The sequence below is a fragment of the Chlamydomonas reinhardtii genome, chromosome 3 (assembly GCF_000002595.2).
Source record: "Chlamydomonas reinhardtii strain CC-503 cw92 mt+ chromosome 3, whole genome shotgun sequence".
Classification (NCBI taxonomy): Eukaryota; Viridiplantae; Chlorophyta; class Chlorophyceae; order Chlamydomonadales; family Chlamydomonadaceae; genus Chlamydomonas; species Chlamydomonas reinhardtii.
The window spans coordinates 4,638,754-4,655,748 of record NC_057006.1 but is presented as its reverse complement, the minus strand read 5'-3'; the positions used below and the strand labels follow the sequence as shown (position 1 = coordinate 4,655,748).

At 67.6% G+C, this 16,995-nt stretch overlaps 1 protein-coding gene across 1 annotated transcript; it reads right to left on the bottom strand.

Annotated features, from left to right (window-relative positions):
- Positions 1-422: 422 nt before the first annotated feature.
- Positions 423-16,869, bottom strand: CHLRE_03g177400v5 (uncharacterized protein). The gene is made up of 16 exons (XM_001703377.2): positions 16,415-16,869; positions 16,256-16,322; positions 15,353-16,058; positions 14,886-15,160; positions 13,974-14,728; positions 13,575-13,822; positions 13,167-13,389; positions 12,971-13,054; positions 12,817-12,859; positions 12,488-12,601; positions 10,428-12,422; positions 10,157-10,266; positions 9,772-9,955; positions 6,449-9,621; positions 5,778-6,353; positions 423-5,659 (listed from the first exon to the last, which is right to left on the bottom strand). The coding sequence occupies exons 1-16, from the start codon at positions 16,513-16,515 to the stop codon at positions 1,729-1,731; spliced, it is 12,585 nt and encodes a 4,194-aa protein (XP_001703429.2). The 5' UTR covers positions 16,516-16,869; the 3' UTR covers positions 423-1,728.
- Between the last annotated feature and the right edge of the window lie 126 nt (positions 16,870-16,995).

Genomic DNA, 16,995 nt, shown 5'->3' with positions numbered 1-16,995 from the left:
GCCTGCAGGCCATCCCTGCCTCCTGCCCCCTAACCTGTCCGTTCTTTCGAGTTTCGTGTACGGTTACTAAGGTACCACTCTCCCCTATGTCTGGATCACAGACTACCCGTGCAAGCGAGCTATGTCCGACCAACACACATCGTTACACCGTTGTGAACACTAGCCAGCGACATTGTACACATGTACCGTGAGCTGTCAGGCCTGCAGTTTGTTCAGCGCTGGCCCTCTCACACCGTTGCGGTTATCGCCTATTCGCCTGTGCTAGGCGTGGACCAAACACACTGTTGCTTCGTATGGGAACGCGGCGAGTGCGAGAGATCTGGACCCAAAGTAGTGGGATTGCTCCTCCTACGTCAAGGACAGGGGCTGGAAACGAGCCGCCACAACATGCCCTCACCGACCCGTCGCCTCCCAGGACTTGTTGTCGTGTGTGGTTACAGGTTACACCAGGTTACATGCCGTCGCCTCGCAGGGCCTGCTTGCTGGTACCTATCTGAACTTGATGCCACACTGTGCCGCAACGCCAAGCAACCTGCACATGTTCTTGCCCCATGCCAGCGCAGTCAGACCAGTGCCGCTCTCCCCGACACGCTGCACCAACCCTCCAACCCCTGATGCAATGCTAGTCCCAACCGGCAGCTGCAATTTACGGTATGTACTGGAAACGTAACTCGCATACATATGGTATCATCGAGCACAGGCGACATCGGGCACACCAGGGCCGGACCGGCACAGCTGCAGCGCATGGTGTTTTCGTACCACCCTGACGGCGTTGGCGAGAGTCACGGATGGCCCTAATACCGTGGGGGCATGTCGCACCCGTGGAGGGCACTTTGCCTCCCTGACGCAATTATTTCCTTGCATACATGGACGCCTTGTGCGTGTACGTGCAGGTCTGTAACCCGTAGAACATGTCACCAACCTGATCACGGCCTGGCAATCGACCCCAACAGTAGCCCGGCACCCCAACAACCCGGATTAGCGGTCCGGCCCCATCATAACGCGGATGGACTGGCACGAAGGCAAATAAACAGCCCGGACGCGTACCTGTCACCTGCACCCGGTGCTCAATGCTGGATTCAGCAACAAGCCCACGCTTAGGAAGATATAAAACAGACGTTGGACACAAACAAAGCGCAGCAACTGGTCATCCACGAAGTGACCCATCCCATGTACAGATGCCATAGCGATGCCCCAGCCCGCTCTTCCTTTCAAGCGCTCGCGGCTGCTCTGGCTCACAACCCCAATCCAAAGCCAACCTAAACATTTCAACACATTTCAACACATAAAACCGGTGCACTCGGGGCCATGGTGAGGTGCAAAGGAAGCAAAGTAGGCTTGGCATGGTGCATTGTCCCAGACGTCACATGGGCCGTGCTTGGATGGACAACTTTGTTTAGTAAGCCATTTTTATATAGGCCAGGCTTGCAAACACACGCGTGGCGCATCAACGCATGCCGTTGCCATGAAGGACAAGTCACGAGAACCGGCTACCCATGCATGAATACAGTGCCGCGCTCACTACCTGCTGTGGCTTGCGCTCTCCTCACTGGCTGTCTTTGTCTCTCTGCCCCACTGTGAGGTGTAGCCCTGGACAAGCAAGTGCACACAAAGAAAACTTGTCACCGCTCCCTCGCGCTAGTCGGCACGCGCCGAGACAACTCCATTATTCAGAGCCAGCCCGCTTCCGCGGGCGGCTTGCAGGTCGGTCCTGTGGCTTAGCTCCCTTCAAACTGGCGGCGCTGCCGCTGTCGACGCAACTGCTCCAGGGGACTGCATGCCCGTCTCATGTTCTGCTGCCGCCCTTGTTTCTGCCGCCGCTGCCTCAGGTACCGGCGAACCCGTGGCCGCCGGCCCTGGCCCTAGGACCAGCCGCGGCGCAGTGTTCACAGACGCTGCTCCCAGCGGCAGCCGCACCGGCTGCAGACCCAGCACCAGCTCAAAGCTGTTGACGTCGCCGTCGCCCTCGCCACTAGCCGAGGCGCCCAAGCTGCCGAGAGCCCCGGCCGCAACCAGGATTGCGGCCGCGCCTGGTTCGCACATGCCTCCGCCAAGCGTCACGATGCAGTCGCCTGCGGTCGGCAGGCCGCCACACGAGGTGAGGCCACTCCTAGCCTGTCGCGCCAGCTGCGATTGAAGGCTTATCCTGAGGCTGCCCGCGCTACCTGCGCTACCGGCACCCTTGCTGCTGCTACTGTCGTAGACGTCCGCACCAGCCTGGGCGCGCTGTTCCGCAGTCACGCACATGCTGGCGTCTGCAATGGCCATCGCCCCTGTGTAGTCTGCCGTCCCTTCCGCTGCCGCGTCAGCCATTGCTGCGCCCCGGCCGCTATCGAGCGTGTATGCGACGTCACTGAAGGTGGTGGTGATCAGGTGAAACCGGCTGGCGCGGGCGCTGTCCCGCGCTGGCCCATCCGTTGCAGCACCAGTAGCACCCGCGGGGTGGCCTTGCGACGCGTCCGCGGAGCAAGTGCTTGCGTGCAGCACGACGGGGCCACCCGCGGAGCCGGCGGTGCTGCCACTGCCGCCGCTGCCCATCAGCAACAGCTGCTGCGGTGTAAGGTAATACTGCCCAGAGCCGGCGGCGGGGATCAGGTGCGACAGGCTTCCCACGCGCTCGCCGCCGGGGCCCCCACGTACGGATGCCGCCGTGGCCGCGGCGAGGCCAGCTAGGTGCTCCACGGCATTGCTGCTGCCGGTGGAGAAGGCGGCGGGGACCATGCCACTGCCGGCCCGAGGTGCCCCGCTGTCGCCCGCGCCAAGAGCCAGCTGCGAGTAGCACCAGTGCACGGCTGCGGCGATTTGCGGCACGGGCAAGCCGAAGCCGCCCGTGCCGCCGGCGCCAGACAGGCACATGGGCGACAGCGGCAACAGCTGCGAGGCCGAGCGCCGGCTGCTGCCAGCGCTGCTGCCCACGTTGTGCGGCAGCGTGCCCCTGCTGCCGCAGCCGAGCGAGATGGTTGCTGAGGACCGCTTGCTGCCTCCCGGGTGCGGCGCTCGGCTGCTGCCAGCGGTGTAGGAGCCAACGAAGGCAACGGCCGAGGCTGCCTGCGCACGGCCGAGAAGCAGCTGCGGGACAGACGGGCCCTTGCCGTCCGCGGGCGTGACGTAGTCACCAATGGTTGGAATAGCGGCCGTGCCGGATTCCAGGTCCGGCCTGCCGTTGGCGAGGATGAGGTCCAGATGGTTGCGGGCCCCCGGCGGGGCGGCGCTCAGCCCGCCGGGGGCCCAGCTGCTGGCGGGAGGGCCCGCGCCAGCTGCACCGCCTTGCCCGCGGCCGGCCCTTGTGACCGAGTGCTCGCGAGACAGTGTGGGTGTGTCGACTGGGCTGATGGCGGCGGCATCAAACGCGAGGCTGCAGCTGGTGACGAGCGACTCGCCGTGTGCCACTACTGTGCCTTTCATTAAGCGCTGGGCAAGCGCAGCGTGCGCTGCCGCTGCGCGCACGCTGGTCGCGACGGCGTTAGAAGCCACCAGCGGCTGGTCAGGCGGGGCAGGTTCAGGGCACGACTGCGGCGGTGCCTGCTGCTCAACCGCGGCTTCTGCCGCAACATGCACGTCAACGTCGCCCTCGCCCCCATGTTCAGTGCCGCTGCCGAGTGACGTATCTACCTCGGTGACCGTGTCCAGGGCATGGGCCGCAGCCGCTGTGGCGGCGGCCGCAGCCGGTGACCTGCCATGCAGGTCGACCGGTTGGCCGTGTGGGGAGCCTGTGAACGCACCGCCGCGCCAGGGCTCGGCAGCCGAGAAGCTGAACGGCTGCCAGCCGCCCGCGCTCGCGATGGGCGCTGCCATGGACCTGCGCCCGGTCCCGTTGACTCGGTCAGCCGCAGGCGCTGATGAGCGGCCCGGGCAGTCATTGACCGCAGCAGGGTCGTGGGGGCTGCGACCATTGTTGCCAGGGTCTGCTGAAGCGTCATCGGCAGGCAGCACTGATCCTGCAATATCGGGCACCGCCGAGCCAATGATGGACGGCTCGGCGAACCGACGCGTGATACCTGTGGGCCCGCATGCTGCAGCCCCCGCACTGCTGCCCTGGATACCGCGGCCGGCGCCGCTCCCGTGCCTACCCGCCGGCCCGTGCTGCTCGCCTGGCGATGGCTGCTGTGCCGACTCCAAGAGCGCAAACAGCGGCGCTTGCGGCTTCAGGCTGCCGTTTGGGGGCCGCGTCGGCTGCGGGTGTGACGTGCGGCGGAAGCCACCCGACATGTGCTGCTGCCCCGTGCTGCCATTGGCGGTGACGCCAACGTCGGAGACCGCGTGACCGTTGGCAGACCCTTCGCTCGGCGTCGGCTGGCTCGTCCTTGCGACACTTCCGCCAGCTTCACTCTGCGCGCTGTGGCGACCGCCACCGCGGTTGCCGCGGCCCGCCAGCTTCGCCGCCAGCTGCTTCGCGCCCCTGAACGCTGACGCGACGCCGGCGCCCAAGCCTCCCATCATGCCGGCAGCCGACCGGCGGCCGTCAGCGGCGTCTGCTGCTGCGGCGGCCGCCGCCATTGTTGCAGCCGCCGTGGGGCCGCCCGAAAGGGTGAGGTTGCGGCTGCTGTCCCATCCCTGGATAAAAAGCATGCGCCGGCTGCGATTGGTGCTCAATGTCGTACCGGCACTCCGTCTCGGCAAGGTTTCCGAGCTCAGCAGGGTGTCCGTTAGCAGCGCGCCTTGCGGCGACGTGAGCGTGTTAGAGGCGTTGCTGAAGCTGCTGCCCGGCACTGCAGTGCCCCCGGCGCCACTGGCGCCATTGGGCGCAATGCCGCAGGCCGCGGGCCCGGCGGGCGAGCCTGGGGTGCCAGCTGCAGCGGGGGTCAGGAAGGCGAGCGGGATGGGGCGGCGGCTGCTCCCAGTAGCGCGATCCGAGGGCAGCTGCGGCGACGCGGCGCTCGGAGTCGATGAGGATGCAGCAGCAACGCTGAAGGGAACCGGCAGCGGTGTCTGCACAGGTGCAAACCATGTGACTGTGGGAGTCGCAGCGGGCAGGCCGCTGGGAAAGAGCTCCCGATCTGCGTGCTTCCGTTCTGGCACCGCCGGCGGCTGCAGCAAGCGCCCGGGACCCTCCACAGCAATGGCGGCTCCGTCATCCGGTGGAGCGCCCTTGCTTGGCGAGTAGAAGCTAGACGCCGCGGCCTCCGCACCAGCTGCGACCACGCTTAACGCTGCAGACGCCATGCTCGGCTTGGCAGGCTGGTCATCCGCCTCCAGGCTGTTCCGCCTCGAGGGCGGCAGCGAGGCGGCGGGGGAGCTCTGATGGGGAGAGGGAGCCTGCGAATGCATGCCGCTTCCCTGCCGCGAGATCCACGTGGTGCGGCCGTCGGCCGCGGCGCGCTGCAGCGAGCGGGTGAGGCTGCTTGCGGGCATGCCCCAGCTCAGGGGACGCAGAGGTGGCGGGCCGCCCGGGAGCAGCTGCGCCGCGAAAGCGGAGCCCGCTGGCGAGGGAGGTGGCGGCGGCACGACTGCCGGTGCGCTGGCATTGCGGGGCATGCGGGTATTCGCCATGGGGCTGCGGGGTTCCGCACCCGGTGTGGACGGCAGGGGCGTCGCGCGGCCGCGCACGGATGGCGAGGCCGGCGCCGCTCCGCCGCCGCCGGTAGCTGTGGAGGCGCTGTGGTGCAGCTGCGTCATGGCTAGGCTGCTGCTGAGTGCGGCCTGCCATGTGTCGGCCATCCTGCAGGCACGGGGGTTGGAATTAGGCGTGTGTCAGCATTGGTTGGGACGCCAAGGGCAATAGAGCGGTACTGAAGACAAGGGCAGCGTTCGTAGAATCTTGTTTTTTTGCGACTCACTTGCACACGCTCAGCGTGTTACTCGCGAGTGACATGGCCCTGCGCCGCACGGCCACCACCGCCACAGGCCGCGGCAGCTGCGGCGGAGGCGGAGGCGGAGGCTCCTGCGGCTGTGGCTGGCCGGCGCCCGCGATGGCCGTGACGCTCGGCCGCGGCGCGTTCGGGTCAATGGATGTGGCAGACGCTCTGTGCCCCTCCGTGCCGGTGCCCGTCCAGTGGACTGCCGCCGACAGCAGCGCGGCCGCGCCGACACCCAGGCCGCAGGGTCCATAGCCGCTGCCCGCAAGGGGGCCGGCCGCAGCTGCCGTAGACGCAGCCGGAGCCGCCCGAGGCGCGGCGCCGCCGCCAGCCAGCGGCACGCCGAGGGCCGTGGCGGCGGCGACGGCGGCGGCCGCCTGCGGCAGTTGCATCTCCGCCAGCTCGGCGGCGGCGCGGCGGCTGAGCAGCACCTGGCCGGGGCGGGCGGCTTTGACGGCGAGCTGGCGGGCCTTCCGCGCCACCTCGCCCGTGTGGATGAGCGAGCCGGAGGCGGCGACGTGCCAGTCCACGCGGCCCACGTCAATGCCGAACTGCAGCCTACAAGTGGGAGAGATTTGCGGAGGGAAAAGGTAAGACGCAAGAGTCAGGGATGGCATTGCGAGCAGTTGCGGCTGCACCCTTGCACGGCCTACCTGAAGCCGCGCGCGCGCACTGCCCACTCCTCCTCCAGCTCCACCCCCATGCCCGTCAGCGCGCCCAGGGCAGCCGCTGCGGGCACCTCCGCGGGCCAGCCACCGGCGGCCGGCACGCTCGTCCAGGAGAAGCCCCAGTCGCCCCCACCCGCCATGGAGAGCGGGCGCAGGGCGCCGCAGGCTCCGATGCTTGTCGCGCTGGCGCCTGGACCTGTGGCGAAGCCCGCACCCATCGCGCCCACGGCGCTGCTGGTGCGCTCGCCGGCCTGGTAATCCCAATCCCCCGTCGCGGTGTTCCGCAGCGTGCCCAGCCCTTCAGCCACAGCGTCCTCCGGAACGGCGAGGGGCGGTGCCATGGCACTGGTCCACGGGCTCATGTCGCCGCCGCCGCCAGCGCCCTGCATGCCGAGTGTACCCATGCTGCCTTCAGGCGCTGCGCCCGCGTCGTTCGTACCGACGTTGCACATGGGGGAAGACACCACGCGGCTCTTGCGGCGCAGGCGGCTGGCAAGGTCGTGGTTGACACGGCGGAGGAAGGAGGTGGAGGCAGCCACCAGGTTCCGTTTCGTCGGTGACGCGTGATAGGGGGCCGCGTGGTGGGAGCCGCTCGCCATCATCGGCTGCTGTGAGCGCAAGGGAGACAGGGCCACGGCAGCCGCCGCTGCGGCAGCAGCAGCGGCTGCGGCTGCTGACGCCATGGCTGCGGTGCTGCTGGGGCTGTGCGAGTCGTGGCGGGCGGTGGCACTCGTGGCGCTGCTCCCCCCGCCAGCGGCTGAGTAGGGCTGGTGGCGCAGGAGCTTTCCGCTGCTGCCTCCTGCAGATTCGTAACCATGAGCAGCTGACATATAGGGAAGCATGGACGGCAACGGTGGCACGGGTGGCAGCGGTGGCATGGGCGGCAGCGCAGCGCGGACCGGCGACGCGCCCGCCGGCGGTGACAGGGGCAGCGCTGCAGCAGCCGTCCGAGCTCTTATCCATAGGCCTGTCATCGATGCAAACGCTGCAGGCGCGCTACCGCCCATCGACACAACCTGCCGCTGCCGCTGAGGCACGTCGGTGTCTGTGTCGGTGTCCGTGTACGTTGCGCTCGGCCCCGGCTCAAGCCCGGCACCGGCGCCGGCGAAGGCGCCGCCGCGAGGGCTCGCTGTGTGGGCGGGAAGGCGGATGGCGGCCGCGGAAGCAGCGTTCAGGGGCTGCTGCTCGGCGGCGGCAGCGGCAACGGCGTGCAACGGCGGCACCGGCATGCTAGTGCCCACGGCGGACGCGAACGAGCGCGGTGACCTCACGGCGGGCCGCTGCTGCAGCGGGCCGATGGAGCTCTTGCCCAGCGCGCGCATCATCGCCATGTCGCTCGCGTCGAGCGATCGGGGCGCGGCGGTGTTGGTCTGGGGGCTGCTTGTGCCGCCCGTGCTGATCGCTGTCACGCTGTGCTGTGGCGAGACCACGCCCATTTCCGCAGTACTGCTGGGAGCTCCGCCGCCGCCAGGGCCGGCGTCAGTGGCCACGCGGCTAGAGGTGGGAGACGAAGCGGCGGCGACGGACGCAGACATGCGCGCGCCCGGCCCGAGGAAGGACAGTCGCCCGCCGGCCAGGCTGGCGCGGTGGTGCCCGCGCGACGGTATGCTCTGCAGCTCTGTCTCGGGCACAAGCAGAAGCGAGCTCGAAGCTGAAGGTACACCCGCCACCGGCGCTCCTGAGCGCGGCGACGGCAGGACGAGCAGCGAGGAAGGCCGGCCAGATCTGGCGCTGCCCCGCGCGCTGCCGTGCACGCCCGTCGCGGCCGGCTGGCCGCCGGGGCGTGCGCCGCTGCTGCCATCAGCTACGGCCACGCCGCAATCCAGCTCTGCGTCATAGAATGCAGGGACCATGCTGAGGCTGGCCACAGGCCCAGGCGTCGCAGACCTGGGGGACGCGCAACCCGCAGACTCAGCTTCGTCGCTGACAGCAGCACCGCCACGCGCCTCAAGCATGGCAGCGAAGGCCCCGCCGCGGTACACAGTGCCGGCGATGTGCAGCCGCGGCGTCGACGTCGAGCGCGCGGACAGGCCTCCTGCCGCTGACAGCACGGAGCTTGCCCCAAGCAACTCCACCGCATCAACGGCCTCCACGGTGCAGGCGCCAGCAGAGCCGCCGGCAGTGGCGGAGCGTGCAGCGCCGCCTGCCGACGGCCGCGGCTGGTTCGCAGGATCGGCCTGCTGACGCGGGAACAGTGCCCGGTGGACATGAAAGCGCATGCTGCTGACGCTGAGGCCGCGTCCTGCGACATGGTGGCCGCCCTCGCCGCCACCGGTGCCGCCAGTGCTCGCCGTGGACGGCAGGGCGGACACAGCGACGCCGGTGTTGGCTGTAGAGGAGCGGAACAGGCCGCGGCTTGCGCGGTGGGTGGTGAGATCTACGCCGGCGGTCGCATCCACAGCATCAGGGCCTGTGGCCAGGGATGCATACCCAAAGTCACTGCGGCTGGCGCGCCGGTACTGCTGCTGCGGTAGCCTCAGCTGCGGTGGCTGCGGGAAGGGCGGGAACTGTTGTTGGTGGTGGTAATGATGCGGGTGACTGCCGCGGTGGTACGGGCTGTTGCTGCTGTTGTGGCTGTGGTACTGCGAGTGCGGCGGCATCCGAAGCCGCGGCAGGGGCTCCGCGCTTTGGTTGGGACGTATGGGCGGCGAGCCGGCGTGAACGCGCGACTGTGCCGTCGGCAGCGGTGCCCACGGGACCGCCTGCGGCTGCGCCTGCGCCGCCGAGGTGTTGGACCTCCACGATGCCAGCTTGAGCGAATGAAGTGCGGCCAGGCCGCGTCTGGCGGATGTATGTGAGGGCGGCTGCGGCAGCGGCAGGGAGCTGTACATGCCACCATTGTGTGTCGCGCGGCTCAAGAGAGCCTCGCGGGCACCACCAGCACTGGCGGTGGCTGCCACGGTGGCGGCCGCGGCCGTCGCTGCCGCGGCCGCCAGTTCCGCTGCATCGAGGAGCGGCAGCATGGCTTCGCAGCACAGCTCGTGCTGCAGCAGCGCTGGCGGCCAGGGGCAGTCCGGCGCCGACAGGGCCTCCTGCACCGCCAGCGCCCAGCGGGCGGCGTCCAGGGCGGTGCCGAAGGCCGCGGTCAGCAGCACCGACTCGTTGACCATGTTGGGCATAAGCTGGCGCGTGGGCGCATCCGGCTGAGCCGCAACGGCCTGCAAAGGACGCAGTGCAGCGGGCGCGTTGCGTTGCGACACCTTGCTACCTATGGAAACCTTAAGCATCATTCCGACTTCGTTTTCATAGCACTGGCGTTGTACATCCACGAGCGCACATGCACACACACATATTACTAGCCGGCTCACCAGGTAACCGCCGCACGACGCCGCCTCGCGCGCCGCCACCTCCATTACCAGCGCCAGCCCCGCCCGCGTGGCCGGCTCGTCCGCCGCCATGAGTGCGCCCAGGTGCGGGATGTGCAGCTTGGCCACCGCCGCCTCCGCCACCGGTGCATCGTACACGCTGCAACCCAGCGCCCGCGCCGAGCACCTGGTTTGGAAACGGGAAGGAGGGCCAGCGGCGGCAGTGTCAGGAAGCAGGAGCATTGAGAAGAGCGGAATGCCCGAACGCCATTTAGGTCCCGCCCGGGAGGCTCCGTGCCGTCCAAGCCACCCTGTGCAGCAACCAGAGGCCTGCTGGGTGGCGCACTTGGCGTGAGGGGGTGGAGTGGGGGCTGGGGCGGGCTTTTACCTGGGAGGCGGCATGAGCGCCATGCGTGTGGTGAGTGACTCGGGCCAGGCCAGCAGCAGGTCCATGCCGCCGTCGCCGTCGCTGAGCGCGTAGCGACCGGCCTTCACAGCCTGTGGGTTGGGCAAGCGGGCACGCGGGCAACAGCAGTGATGCAGGAATGGAAGGTCGATGTGGGTGGTGAAGGCAGTGCACTACGGCGAACAGCGGCGATGTGGGTCGGGTGCGAACGGGCACAACAGCGCATATGCAAGACATGGGCAGGCCAACTCACCACGTGTGGCGGCAGCTTGGGCGCTCCTCCGCTTGCCGATGTGGACAGCGCAGACAGGCGCGAAAAGACGTCGCCCGTGAGCGTGACCATGCCGCCGTGCGCCGCGTCGCTGACAGCCTTGGCCAGCACCGCCGCCGCGCCGCCGTATACGGTGCGCTGGCTGGCCGCGTTGTGCGACACCTCGGCCGGGTTGGTGGGCCCCAGCGACACACCTACCCGCACCCGCAGACCGCAAAAGACACACGTCTGGCCCAGCTGCTGCGCCGCCGAGGGCGCACCTGACGCAGTCCTGCCTGGCCCGTGTCCAAGAGAAGCACTGACCGCGCCGCCCTCTGTCCTGGACACCCGGCTGATGTCGTCAGATAGCGACCTGCGCGACACTGTGAGTGCGTCGCCGTGCGGCCCTGCTTTGGTACCGCAGTTGCGCAGCAGCCTACTGCGCGGCTTGTAAGCGACCGCCGCCGCCGCCGGCCTGGAGACGCCGGCCGCGCCTGAATCCTCGGCCGTCGCTGTGAAGGTCGTGCGTGCGCACAGGCCGTGCACGCGCGTGACGGCGCCCGCAGTCGAGCTCACCAGCTGCACGATCCATTGGCCCAAGGTGGTAGCACCCGAGCCAGGCACGCCGCTGCGGCCCAGGCCCGCCGACAGCAGCGACGCAGCAGCAACGGCCGCCGCCGACGCGGCCGCCGACGCCGCGGCGATGCCCGCCCTCGTCGGCCCGGGCTCGACCGTGCTGGTCAGCGACGGGGGCGGCAGCAGTGTGAACGTTGACGGCAGTGGCTTTGCTGCCTGGTCTGCAGGCACGTCATACTCAGTCATGGCGTCGTCCTCCTCGTATCCCTGTGGCGGCTCTATCAACTGCTGCTGGGGGATGTCGACTGACAGCCGCCGGCGGTGGAGGTGGCCAGATGCTGGGGGCGTAGGGTCGCCACTGCCACCGGAGCCCAGAGCTGTGGCGCCAGTCGTCAGGCCTCTGCTGATCCCTGCCTGGGCCAACGCGGCGATGGGAAGGGCCCTTACGCTCACCGCTGTTGGCTCCTGCAGCTGCTGTGGCGCAGCCCCCGCGGCAGCTGCCAGCGCCTCCCATCCCAGCTTGGGCTGCGAGTAGGTCTGCGGGCTGAGGCACTCGGCGCCCGCCACGGCCACAACCGGCCCGCTCGCAAACATACTCGCGCCGTCGCTGCCGCTGCAAGAGGCCGCTACTCGAGAGGCTGGGCGGGCGACGCCGCTGCCGGCGGAATGAGCTGCGCTGCTGCCTGACCGCATGTGCCCGGCTCCGGTGCTGCTGCTCAAGCCGCCGGTTGTGGAGCCACCTCGCGCCGGGCGGCTGCGCCAGGGGCGGCGTTGTGCGGTGGCCATGTCACCGCGGCCAGCTGCTGCTTTTGCCGTTGCGGATGCGGCGCCGGGCGGGACGTAGGAGGCAGCGCCAGTGTGCGACGTGCACCGCGTCCCTGGCAGCTGGCGTGGCGATCCCGGCTGCGGCGATGTGGGTCGGGCTGCGGCGCCGCCGGCAGGCGCCCTGTCGCTGTCGATGTACGGCTGTGCGCCGCTCATGGCGAACAGCTCAGATGAGGTGTCGTCCGCCGTGGTCGGCACGTCCGCCTCCAGCGTGTCATGACCCACATCGAGGACCATCAGGGGCTCGGTGTCATCCTCTCCGAGCGCTGCCGCAGCCGCGCCCGTGGCAGCCGACGTCGCTTGCTCCGCCATTTGCTGCAGGCTGACGGTCAGGGCCGCCTGCAGAGCCGCCTCGAACGGCGTCTCCCAGGGCCTCAACCATCCGGTTGATTGGGAGGGCCCGTGAGCTGAGTGCGTAGGCCCTGGTAAGAAGGAAAGCAGCTGCGAAGGAGGTGGCGGGGCAGGCGGGGATGGGGGAGGCTGGTGCGGCCCGGTGGGGTGGTTCCCAGCGTCGGCTGGAGCTGCTGGCCGTGCCGCGGTTGCACTGGCGAGCAGCGGGAAGCCCGATGGCAGCGTCGTGTAGACCGGCGAGCACATCTGCAGCATTGCGTTTGCCACAATTAAAATCGAGCACAGCGAGACCTGGCACAGCATCAGCTTACCCGCTCTTCCAGCAGGCGCGCAGGCCAGGCGACCTGCAGTAGCGCGACCTGAGTCTCCAGTCCAAAGGCCAGTGCGTTCGCAGCATTTACAAACGCTAGGATAAACGAGTCGCCCTGTAAGCGCAATTAGAAAATTCGGAGGCACGCTTCTTGTCATTGGATGAGGGAAAGTAGAGTTGCAGCTAATCGTTATGTGTTTGGTTGGCATAAAGCACCTATTTACGGAAATTGCACTCCAAATACTGCGGCCTGGGGGATCGCGAACCAGCCCGGGCCCATCTGTCGCTGCCTGACAACGCATGCACGACCTGTCCCCCACCCACACACACCTCGGTTGCGCTTTCGTAGCCGTGGTGCTTCACCAGCGCCCGCCTGTGGCAGAGGGAACAAAATTATGAGCTATTGTGTGGCAAACTACTGTGCGCGATCACAGGGGCGCCGGAATGGGGGCTCTTGCTCAGTGCTGTTGCCGTACGGTCGCACCTGAGGCAGGCTTGGTGCAGCCCCACCGCCCGGTCCATCACCGCTGCCGGCAGGGCCTCCCACAGCATCGTGCTGGACTCAATACTGCACGGGAGGAAAGGGGCGTGCGCGGAGGGCGAAGTCAGCAGCGGCCCAAAGACGTCTGGACCAACACGCGCACCTCATATCGTGCACCTGCGGTACAACGAACACTCACTCGGTGACCACAAGGCACATGTCTGGCGAGGCGTCCGGCGCCCGCGCGCTCCACCGTGGCGTGTGCGGCATGAGCCTCGACACCACGTGCCCCAACAGCGTCAGCCGCCGCCGCTGCAGCAGCAGCGCCAGCGCCGCCAGCACCATCACGACGCCGCAAGGCATGGCAATCTGCAGAGCCAGTCGCACGCCGCCGCCGGAAGAGCTGCCGACCTCATCGCCCCCTGCAAATGGGACGCGTGTCAAATGTTGCAACGATTAGCGCTCGTGTGAATGTTGGTTACAAGTGCCGGGGAAAACTCCATGAGCTTGGGCATCTAACCAACTCTGGCGAAGCCATGCACGAACACTGCACTGTGCCCAGCGTCCAGAGCTGCGACGGAGCTGTGCGGCCGTGCGGGTCACCCACCTGTGCTGCGTTCCTCCATACCACCGCCGTCCATGGGGTCCCCCGGCCAGCTACTTCCCACGAGGCGCATGCCGATGGCTTCACGGTACTGCAGTAGGAAGGCGGCGGGCGCGAAGGCGGCTGCCACCCTGGCCTGCGCACCCGCCATCGTTGCCTGCAGGCTCTGCCAGCACCCGGGCGGCGCGGCGCCACCAGGCGCCTCGGGGGCACACTTGAGCCCGGCTGACAGGACTTGCAGCAGCTCAGACCTGTATGGGAAGATGTCATGGCTGGGCGCTTCGGTACTAACTTACTTCAAAAAGTGCGGCAGAATGAGCAGTGCCGCAACAGCTGCCGCCGCCTGCACTGGATGGGAAGCAACACCCAGACGGCGACGCGGACGCAAAGTCGTAAACGCACCTTATGGCGGCCACAGCAGGCAGGGATTCCTGCCAGCCTGCATTCGTGTGCTGCGTCGCGGCTGCCGTCACGCGCACAGCCTCAGCTGCCAGCGCGGCCAGCCCAGCCCCGCCTGCCGGCGCCACAAATGCTGAGCCTGCACCGCTTGCCGCGTCCATCAGCTGGGAGGTGCGGATGGGCGGCAGCGCTGCCCCTCCACTGCTGCTACTGCCGCTGCCGGTGCCGCTGTTGCCTCCAGTGGTGCCGTTGCTGCCGTCAATCCCCACGGCGGCTGCTGCTGGCGGCGCAGCCAGGTGCGTGAGGAGAAGGTAGGCCCGTAGCTGGGCCAGGGGTGTGGCTCGGGAGCTAATGACGCCCGTGAGGGACACGGCCGTCAGCTGAGGGCTGCGGTTCACCAGGACAGCTGCCTGCCCCGCAGCAGCTGTAGCACTGCCAGCACCTAGCCCCGCACCCGCCGCCGGCTGTGCCCGCAGGTTTCGACTCCGCAGCTGCCGGCGCTGGCCTAGTGGAGGGCTTGCCTGTGCTGCTGCAGGCGGAGGCGGCTGGAGTGGTTGCAGCAGGGGTAGCTGCTCGGGGGGCTCGCCCGCTGGGCAAAGGGTCTGGCCGCCCCTAGCGCCGGTGGTGCAGGGCAGCAGCGTGTTGGTAGCGTTGTCCCAGACCAGTTCCGAGCCGGGAGCCGGCTGCACTAAGACGTGCGGTAAGAAGGGCGGCGTAGTGGTAACTGCGCTGCTCGCGCCGTTTGCCGCAGCGAGCGCCTATATCACAACGCGCGTGGTGGCGGCGCAAAGGGACAAAGCAGGTAGGTCAGCACTTGCAGGTGGCTTAGAACGATGCGGGGATCGAGCCCAGCACGTCACAAGCGCCGCAAGTGTTTGCACTAGCTACCAGGACTAAGCTTACTCGTTCACTCACCTGCAGCTGCGCTGTGGAGGTATCCAATACGACGGCGCACTGGCCCGCCGCGAAGCCGCCTTGGCCGGTGTCACCGCCACAGCCCGCTCCTGCTGCCACGGGCTGCGGCGCCGCCGCCGCGGTCAGGTTGGCCACGAGCTGCAGGGCGTAGTGCAGTGCGGCGGTGTCCAGTCGGGGTGCGCCGGTCCAAGGGTCGAAGTACAAGCCCTGGCGCCGGCCGCGGGTCTGAGCCACTGACGCCCACACCGCGTGCAGCAGGTGCAACCGGGTGCAGTCTGTGGGGCAGGCGGGGAGGGGGAGATGCAGATGGGATTGCGATGACCTAACCCTAAGTGCGCAGGTGTGGTAAAGCCAACCCGATATGAGCACCAAGGCGCACAGGGTCTAGTGCAAGTGTGAAACAGCCTTCTCCACGACCCTCAAGCAGGCCTGCCTGCTGCTCTGGGGCACATAGATAGGCAACGCACCTGGTCCCGCGGGTAGGCACAGGGCGTGCGCCGGGTCGTGCGGCCGCCGCATGCCGTTGTACCGCTCCGCGAACGCCAGCAGCGCCTGCCAGGACTGCGGCGGCACCGGCTGTCCTGCCGCCGCCAGCACGTCCGAGCGCACGAACATGAGCAGCGGCCCCGCGCCCAGAGGCACCGCCGCCACTGTGCCCCCGTACAGCGCCAGCGCCTCCCGGTACTGAGGCGCCACATCCCACCAACCCGAGCTCCGGTCGGCCTGAAGCAGCCGACCCACATCAGCCGCCACGCCGCGCGCCATCAGCTCTGAGAGCTCGTGCGCCGGCACCAACCAAGCGTCGGCGGCATCGCCATCTGTTGCAGGAGGCGGGGTAGAAGCAGCCGGCGGGGTCTCGAGTGCTACCGGTGATGTGCCGCTCGGCGCCGGCATGCCAGCCGTCTTGGCCGGCATCAACGTCACTGTAGGCGCTGCCGCCCCGTCGGCTGTCGATGCCGCCATGATGTAGAAAAGCAAAGTTGCAGGGTCGCCATCCGCGCCGCTAGCAGAAGCGGTGTAACCAGTGCCGTTGAGCCCGTCGCCACCGCCACCGTCGGCGCCACCTCCGGCGCCAACCAAAGCCGTGGCCAGGTAGGGGGGAAGGAGCTGCAGCCGCGCGCGCAGCCATGCCGCGTACGCTGCTGGCACGCTGACTCGCAATGGACTGGACGCCTGCGTTGCGGGAGCCAGGGCGGGTTCAAGGGTAATCAGGGCCAGCGGCGTCGGCGGAACCTCCCAGGCCTAGAGTCATAGACGGTTGGCCCCCGGCGACCCCTGACGCTTTCGTTATTGCCACGCAAACATCTACGTTGCTTGTATAGTCTGAAACGGCTTCGTACAATCCAGCTGTGCCCCAAACGCGGTCGCACCCGTCCATCCTGCAATTCAACAGCGGAGGTCTGCGCCGCAGCGTAGGCAACAAGCGCCACGTGTTCCCTGCATTGTAACGGGTGCATCATAATCGGCATATGACCAGGAGGGGCTGTTGGTCGCGCTTGTTGAGCGCAGATGCGTAGGTCAGTTCATACCCGGCTTGGCAGCTTGTCGCGGCTCCACAAGCCTGTAGTGCAAGAGTTGACAGGAGCGCTAGCACCAGCGACCACATTTGGTGCTGGAGCGCTGCCTTCATGCTCGCCAGACCCTCGGCCCTGGCTCAGGCAGGCTCGGAGCCTCCTCGTCTTCCACCACGTAAACAAGTCGCTGTGTGCCGCAGCATGACTTTTAGGGCCATCAGCAATGTAATTTGAACTTAGAACCGAAAAAGCGTGTCTGTGTCGCAGCCGCGAATTTGGGAATGCCAACTTGAAGAAGCGCCTCAGCAATCGCTGGCTGGACAACATATGTGCAACATAGCATCATAGGCTCATAGATATAACGGTATAGAGCTGCTGACCTTCCAAACTGGACTTCGCGGTGATGTCTGACTTCGTGGATCGTGGTTCCGTTTTAGTTCGCCATGGTTCGCGGCTCGCTCCCCTTTATCTATTCAATATCCCCTGATCAACTATATTAAAAGAAGACCCATAAAAGCACCGCACCGCGCCACCTAAGCTCACCACATCCCGACTTCACTCTCCGCGCCATTACCCGCCCTCAAGACACTCACGCG